This window comes from Priapulus caudatus, unplaced genomic scaffold (genome assembly GCF_000485595.1).
Source record: "Priapulus caudatus unplaced genomic scaffold, Priapulus_caudatus-5.0.1 Scaffold40, whole genome shotgun sequence".
NCBI classification, from domain to species: domain Eukaryota; kingdom Metazoa; phylum Priapulida; class Priapulimorpha; order Priapulimorphida; family Priapulidae; genus Priapulus; species Priapulus caudatus.
Window position 1 is genome coordinate 280295 of NW_014577101.1, and position 9041 is coordinate 289335.

Below are 9041 nucleotides of genomic sequence, written 5' to 3' on the forward strand. Positions count from 1 at the left end.
TGCGCCTCCCGGTCTCGATATTCGCCAAGCATCCCAAACAATATATGATTACTGTGTTCTTCGACCAGGCGGGATGCGAAACCTGTATTTCTTCAATGGCCCGACAATGGGAGTTTCGAGACGTGAGAGGTAAAAAACCTACGAAAACGATATATATACTTCCTTGCCGTCGTTGTTAGGCCGACACGATATTTTGCCATTTTAAAAGTTCTGTGCCGCTATGCGCATTGGCCGCATCACACAATGGTGCGGTCACAAATTGTTCTCGCTGATAGTGACGTATTACAATATAGTCATTATCAAGAAAGTGTTCGCAAATTCGCAGTAACGATTAGACCATGTTTATTTACCAGTCGCGTCTTTCCTTGCTAATAGCAACCGCATATGCGCTTCTTATCTAGAGTCAGTATTTGGCTGCATGTACAGTAAGGGCGATTTATTAGTCTGGATTCTGTTAAGTTGCCTTATATCTGCGTGTGAGAAGTATGTGGATAGTATCACGCATTCCTTTTTGCGAATTGCCGCTGCTTAATGCTATTATAGAATAGAAGTAAGTGATAATGTAAATGGTAATAAGAGATATTTAAAACAGCTGAGGACATGCACGAGTCCATAGCAAACGATAATGTGGTAAAAGGTACGGCTGCTCGCCGTTATAGTTTAGAGACAAATTTGCTAACAGGAGCCTTAGGAATAATTATTAAACGAGTAATAGATTCGTGTCCCGTTTTGCCATCTACACTAGTTTATATAAACGAGCGCGCGGATGTCTCCGCCTTCCCTAAACCGCATACGTTGTCGCCATAGTGCTTTATCAATGCTTTCTCGCCAAGTCGGCAGCATCCAAAGCGATTCGCGGAGTATGTTTATCAGGATAAATGCCGCAACCGTCGTTACTTCTGCGGCGATACCGTCTTCAATGCAGGAGTTTCCGCCACAGCAGCCGCGCCGCCCGGTAACAAGGTACCGGCACGTTATGCGTGACGACCGGCGCACCGGGCTTCATCCTATTAGCCACAGTCAATTCAGCTGTTTGCCGCTTTATGCTAGCCTTTAACCGCCACGCGAACAGCCCGGCCACGTTTCGAACACCTGCCGAGTGCATGAAGAGTCGAAAGATTCAGCGCCGCGCGCGTCCTTAGCTTCCTGTTAAACGCTCGGGCCTTGTTGTCAATTTGCACGCATGAGCGTCTATCGCTTCGCCGGCTGCTGCGTACTGTCGTGGAGGGCAGGCACGGCCCTCGCGGATGGTGCCGCCCCTGTCGCCGACAGAAGTGCAAATCCCCTCCGTAACCCGTATACGGTAGCGCACGCAGCGATCAGCTATAGCTGTGTGTGTGTGTGTGTGTGTGTTGTTGTGTGTGGTGTGTGTGTTGTGTGTGTGTGCGTGTGTGTGTGCGCGCGCGTGTGCGTGTGCGTGCGCGTGTGTGCGTGCATGCGCGCGTTTCATGTGTGTGTGTGTGCGGTGCGTGTCCGTGTGTGGTGGTGTTGCCCCGGCAACGAAGACGTTGACCTTACAGAAAGCGAAACAGTAACGCTATATAGCTGTTCTGCATGTAAGGCGATACGCTTTACGTTGGCCACTGTAATAAGTGCGGTGTGCGCGTGTCCACTGTATGTCTGTACAAGTGCGCCGCGCAGTCCGGCCACCCTGCGCTTTGCGCGCGCTCGTGTTGTGTGTGTGCGTGGTGTGTTGTGTGTGTGTGTGTGTGTGTGTGTGTTGTTGTGTGTGTGTGTGTTGGTGTGTGTGTGTGCGTGCGTGCGTGCGTGCATGTTTGCGTTCGCTGCATGTGCGCGCAAATCCTTTTGCAAGTGGCACAACATAAAAAGGCAATTCTATTAATCAGGCGATCTATTCAATTTTTTCAACAGCTATAAAAAGAATATTTTGTAGATCTTCTATATTCATATAAGTGATATATTCTGCGATCATGCCACCCTAGCCCGACGGCAAATCCTTTCAGAGCGACCCAACAACCCACAATACATTCATTAAAAAAAATCCTATTCAAATGATGTTATAATCATTCGAGGTGGCGTTTTTTACATTCAGTATTGTCTATGCAGCGACTAATGCGCTCTAACCACGTCTCTGGGCAAAAGTTGCTAGTAGCATTACTTATATCCGGTTTATACCTTCTCACACGGCAACGAGAGTTAAACAGTTGACAAAGACGCCTTTTACTTGCCAGCCATTGATCTGAACAAACAAACCGTTTGCCATTCTCGGCGCGTACAATTGCTACTTTGTGGTGACGCGAATTGGATGAGAAAAAACAGCTGTTGCCAAATGTAATCGCTGTGTGAAATCATCGTAATTTTGGGACACTCGTGGGCGGCACACCGGTATACGCGTCTTAAGCCTTGCCTCAGGCATACCGAGCATGCGCCGCAGCCGTCACAGGCGGCCTGTGACGTAACTATGATCGGTTTATCATTTTACGCCACAATCATGTAATTTACCCACGGAGAATCGATCCTACAGACCGTTTGTCTGTTACACTGGAAAACATTATGCAGCGGAGCCAGCAATTGCGCTGCGCATAGATACCCGTAACACTGTGGGGAAAAACCCGCGTTAAGAATCCGAACAAATAGTAGAGGTGAAACAAAGTAACACCTGTATTTAAAACGTGGGAAATCGAAGTCAACGCGTTACCATCAGAGATCTCAGAAGGAGCGGTGGCGAAATGATTTAGTGTATTTACGAGAGCGATGTTCTATCAACGAGCTAATATATTTTGTGTTTCTGGGTGACATTACCCGATGCTATCGGCCAAGCTATATATATACTCATATAGCTTTGAACCACGGAAGCTTACTGTTATACAGGGGTCGAAATTATATTGCAATTATTGCTACCATAAAGCCGAAACTTTACAACCACGCGTTAAAAAAAGATAAAAATGACAATTATTAGGGCACGCCCGACAGCAGTTATTACTAATCAGCTCAAGATTTATAATGTGCAATTTTCTATCTAATAAAATTATCAACCAATTTACTTGATATTATATTATCGCGTCGTCGGTACAGGATAACAGTTTAGCATAATGAACAGTAATTATAATAACTGCTCAGTCTACTCGTTTATTCGACGGACACCGGATTTCCCAATATTCACCCACATTTAAAATTGATTTAGTCTTCGACATAAATGACAGATGCTCGGCCAAATTTTGACGTCGTGTCTGTCGTAACGCGTAGATATCAAACGGCACACCGAGATATATAATAACAGAGCGTTTTGTTGCATCACTTAAAATAGATGCATCACACGTGTCAATATAAATTCGAAGAAAGTACTAAAACCACTAGGTACGCCGGCTTGCTTCAGTGTACAGATTTAGTTGTTACAGATCTCACCAAGAACATATAGCATCAAGAGTCCATAAGTTAAAACAAAGTTTTTCTATTATGCGACTCTTAGATAGTATTTATTGCGGTTTTGCAAATGCCGGTCCGTTATTTCGTGACGCATTTTTGCTAAACTGACTCCTCGCTGGCAAACAGCCAATTAGAGCAGTCCAAAATTCTGGAATGGATATGTTGGTTAGGAAAAAAAAATTCGCCGGCCGGCGCATGTAGCGTACACAACACACACATGCTTTACAACGTTCTTTACGATTCTCTTACACGGGGCTCTCTTGTCGAGACATGTCTGGAATTTGCCTCTGTATACAAAATACGCTCGACAAATACTTATTTACAGACATGTATCCTTGCGCAACCAGAAAGTGTCCGGTTTATAAGGCCGACACGACTGGCGCGCGCGCGTGCGTAAGAGCCCAGGAAATAGAAGAAGACGGGGAAAGTTGACTACCGCCTACAGGATTTGTAAAATCTATGGTGCGCGCGCTCTCGCCTCCCCCGTTTCTTCTTCGGAAGAGCGTAACTCGCGCGTTTATACCGTGCACGCTTCACCCTCGAAAGGAATCCCTCTTTTTAACATTGGCCGGTATTTTACTAAATCAACAAGTCAGATAGATCAGCGAGTGTTTGAGCTGTCTACGGAGACGGCGGTCGCGGGAAAAGGCGTCCGCTTGCGTTTATGTAAACATGGGTTAATTACGCCGTTGCTTCCCGTCCGCAATTAATTGACATTGCGGCAAATTCTTTTTTAGTCAAAGAGCGTATCATTTGACGTCACCCTGGAACGTGTGGCAACGGATCTCGCGGTAGCAGATTTTCGAAGGTCGCAATTCCAGTACAACACCTCTTCCCGCACCAAATCGTAAACGAAACGATGTCACTTCCTAGCGCATCAACATCGTCATGAATATAATTCGACCCCAACGAACACGATGTTAAAACGCGTCCTCTTCTCATTTTGCAGGTGTATGGATACGAGGTGGCGAAGGGACATGAGGGCAGCTGCCTCCCCGGATTTCCGAAGATGATTCGCGACGAGTATCCACCGAGTCCTGGCTCGAAGCCTCTTCCCAATCACCCGGACGCCGTCTACTACTCCTATACGGACACGGCCATGTACATCCTGAAGAACAACGAGTTCTGGATCAACGAGGCATTCCACCCGCTCGACCGACTACGAACGAATAGCGTCAAGGGCCCCTTCCCGATGTCGAAGAAGTGGTACGACATCTGTGACGTCGACAGCGAGCTGTGAAACGTCATCAACATGGCTGACGGCGCTTCGCTGCCCTGGCCAATAATATTAACGTGGACGCTTTCGCGCACATCCGCTTGACGAACAATTGCTCAACGCTTGGTGCGCTCTTCAGTTCGTGCGCGCTAGACTTATATCGACATACGACGACGGCGAAGCGGGACACACACACACACACACACACACACACACACACACACACACACACACACACACAGCATTTTTGCTAAACTGACTCCTCGCTGGCGTGTGTGTGTGTGTGTGTGTATGTATGTGTGTGTGTGTGTGTGTGTGTGTGTGTGTGCGTGCGTGCGTGCGTGCATGTTTGCGTTCGCGAGTGCGCGCAAATCCTTTTGCAAGTGCACAACATAAAAATAGGCAATCATTAATCAGGGATCTATTCAATTTCAACAGCTATAAAAAGAATATTTGTAGATCTTCTATATTCATCTAAGCGTGAATATATTCGCGATCATGCCACCCCTAGCCCGACGCAAATCCTTCAGAGCGACCCACACCCACAATAATTCATTAAAAAAAATCCTATTCAAATATGTATAATCATTCGAGGGGCGTTTTTTACATCAGTATTGTCTGCAGCGACTAATGCGTCTAACCACTCGTCTGGAAAAGTTGCTAGTAGATTATATATCGTTATACCTCTCACGGCAACGAGAGTAAACAAGTGACAAAGACGCCTTTTACTTGCAGCTTGATCTGAACAAACAACCGTTTGCATTCTTCGGCGCGTACAATGCTACTTTGTTTGACGGAATGAGAGAAAAAAACACGTTGCAAATGTAATCGTGTGTGAAATCATCGTAATTTTGGGACACTCGTGGGCGGCACACCGGTATACGCGTCTAGCCTGCCTCAGGATACCGAGATGGCGGCACCGTCACAGGCGGTGTGACGTAACTATTATCGGTATCATTTACGCCAATCATGTAATTTACCCACGGAGAATCGATCCTACAGACCGTTGTCTGGTTACACTGGAAACATTATGCAGCGAGCAGCAAGCGCATGCGCATAGATACCCGTAACACGTGGGGAAAATAACCCGCGTAGAATCCGAACAAATAGGTAGGGTGAACAAATAAACCTGTATTAAAACCGTGGGAAATCGAAGTCAACGCGTTACCATCAGAGATCTCAGAAGGATGCGGGGGAAATGCATTTTGTGTATTTACGAGAGCGATGTCTATCAACGAGTAATATATTTTGTGTTTCTGGGTGACATATACCCGATGCTATCGGCAAGTATATATATACTCATATAGCTTGAACCACGAGCTTACTGTTATACAGGGGTCGAAATTATATTGCAATTATTGCTACATAAAGCCGAAACTTTACAACCACGGTTAAAAGAAGTAAAAATGACAATTATTAGGCACGCCCGACAGAGTTATTACTAATCAGCTCAAGATTTATAATGTCAATTTTCTATCTAATAAATATCAATCCAATTTCGTGATTATTATATTATTGGTCGTGGTACAGTGATAACAGTTTAGCAAAGAACAGTAATTATAATAACTGTCAGTCTACTCGTTATCGGACGGACACCGGATTTCCCAATATTCACCACATTTAAAATTGATTTAGTCTCGACATAAATGACAGAGCTCGCAAATTTTGACGTCGGTCTGTCGTAACGGTAAGATATCAAACGGGCACACCGAGATATATAATAACAGAGGTTTTGTGCATCACTTAAAATAGTGCATCACACGTGTCAATATAAATTTCGAAGAATACTAAACACTATACGCCCGGCTTGCTTCAGTGTACAGATTTAGTTGTACAGATCTCACCAAGGAACTATAGCATCAAGAGTCCATAATAAAACAAATGTTTTTTCTATTATGGACTCTTGATAGTATTTATTGCGTTTGCAAATGCCGGTCCGTTATTTCGTGACGCATTTTGCTAACTGACCCTCGCTGCTGTTGTAGGCCATCAGTACGGCCCGCGGCCGGCGCATGTAGCGTACACAACACACACATGCTTTACAACGTTCTTTACGATTCTCTTACGGGGTTCTCTTGGTCGGATGTTGGATTTGCTCTGTATACCAATTACGCTCGCAATATTATTCTACGAATGTATCTGCGCACACCAGATAAGTGCTCGGTTTTTAAGGCCCGACCGATTGGCGCGCGGCGTGCGTAAGCAAACCCCAGGTAGTGAGAGCGGGAAAGTGATACGACTACAGAGATTTGTTAAGAATCTATGGTGCTGCCGACCGTCTCGCTCCGCTTTTTCTTCGGAAGAGGCGTAACTCTGCGCGTTTATACGTGCCACGTTCCCCTCGAAGGATCCCTTTTTTTAACTTGGCCGCGTATTTACTATCCCAGGCCGATAGATGCGCGGTGTTTGAGCCTGTTACCGGGACGGCGGTGAGGGAAAGGCGTTCGCTTTGTGGTTGAGTAAAGATGGGTTAATTACGTCGTTGCTTCCGGTCTTCGTCATAATTAATTGACGATGCGGGCAATTTTTTTTAGTCAAAGAGCGTATTATTTGAGCGTCCGTGGCGTGTGGCAACGGTCTCCGTATGTCAGAGTTCGGTTAGTCCGTGCTTCCAGCTACATAACATCTTTCTCGGCACAATCGTAATGCGACCGATATGTCATTCATAGCGCATCACATCGTCATTGATAGTATTTCCCTTCGGTTGTCTATGGTTCGACCCATCGAACACTTGATTTGTTAGAGAACGCTTCCTCTTTTTTGTTGAGGTGTTTTTATGGTGATGACGATGGTGGCGAAATGGGCAGCATGGCGTGCGTGCCTCCCGGAATTTTTCGAGATTGATTTTTTTTCCGGCTGCGAGTATCCACCCTGAGTCTCTGAGTTCGATGCGCTCTTCTCCGTCACCGGACGCGGGTCTGAGTATATCCTATCCGGGCCAGGCATTGTACTATCCTGTAAGTTCCAACGAGTTCTTGGTCATACGAGGTCCTGTTCGGCACCTGCTCTGACCGATAGATACGAATATAGTCGTTCAGAGGGCCCTTCCGATGTGGAAGAAGCGGTTACTGGACATCTGTTGAGTCGACATGCGAGCTGTGATGAGTCATTCACATGGCTGCTCGGCGGTTTCGTGCGTGGGCCGATATATTAACGTGGCGTCTTCTTCGCGCAGCATCGCTGTACGAACAATGTGCTAATCGCTTGGTGCTGCTGCTTCAGTTCGTCTGCGCCGGCTGTATATCGAATTAGCTGTAGCGGCGATACGGGACACACCCAACACCCTCCACCCACCCTGACCACCCACACTACATACCCACATCACACCACACACACATATATCTTTATCATCTAGTTTTTACATAGTATCATAATGTAGATGTATCATACATATTATTCTATCTCATATGTTCTAATTCTATCTTAGTGACGATACAGTTACTCTATAATTAAGAGCTGAGCTTTCATCATATCTTTATATTCGCATTACTATCATATGATAATACATATTACCTACAGTGAAGTATATATTTCCCTCCATCGTACATATATCTCATACCTACACTCATACTACATACATACTTCTACGTATCACTAATACTACTACTCTCTCTCATAATAACTACTATTATTTACTACTTACTACCAATTATTTTCATCTACTATACATATATACCTATCATAATATACTACTTTCATCTCATCATATCATATCAGTATACATACTACATATCTATACATACATCATAAATACTAATCATATTACTACTCATACTACATACATACATAGTACCGATACATTTACTATACATCTATACATACACGGCTGCACGCGCACGCCACGACACACACCCCCCCGATGACAACAACACACACCACACTCCCGCCTCACACTCATCATACTGATCCATCTATAATAACTGCTTGGATACATAAGTGCGATAGCCGCTGACGCAGCCGCTCGGTCTGCTCGGCTCGCTACGCCGCATGCCACCCGCGCCACACACTCACACACACACACGTACACATACACAGAAAGAGAGAGAGAGAGAGAGGAATCGGGGGAGCATGCTTTGTCTGTTACTGCTCTGCATTCGCGCGACCGGAGACAAAGCCGACAGCGATCACGTGCAGCGCGCGTGGCGGTGAGATTGCTACCACACACTTGGCCTCAGACCGAATTACTCGCGCGGGAAATCAAACACAGCGAAGCTCAGTGCCAAGTAACGTGCCTGCGTCATGTTCACGTCTGCGTAGCATCCGGCCGTAGAAACCGGAAGCGGAATAGAAGCCACTGTATACAATAACTTGCCGATACGCGCATGCAAGTTTCCTGTCGTGACACCGCGCCACCTGGTGCTGCACTGTGGAAATATAGGCAGCAGGGTGACTAAAACGTCATTCAACTAGTAGATGATGGGGCGTTGATGACTTTGGG

General features: G+C 45.8%; 1 protein-coding gene across 1 annotated transcript in view; it reads left to right on the forward strand.

Annotated features, from left to right (window-relative positions):
• Window positions 1-4838, forward strand: part of LOC106820112 (matrix metalloproteinase-21-like) — a 33366-nt gene extending 28528 nt beyond the window's left edge. The window contains exon 7 of the mRNA XM_014824667.1: window positions 4337-4838. Coding sequence (XP_014680153.1) covers window positions 4337-4627 — 291 coding nt within the window. The 3' untranslated portion in view covers window positions 4628-4838. The remainder of the gene's footprint in view (window positions 1-4336) is intronic.
• Window positions 4839-9041: the final 4203 nt, after the last annotated feature.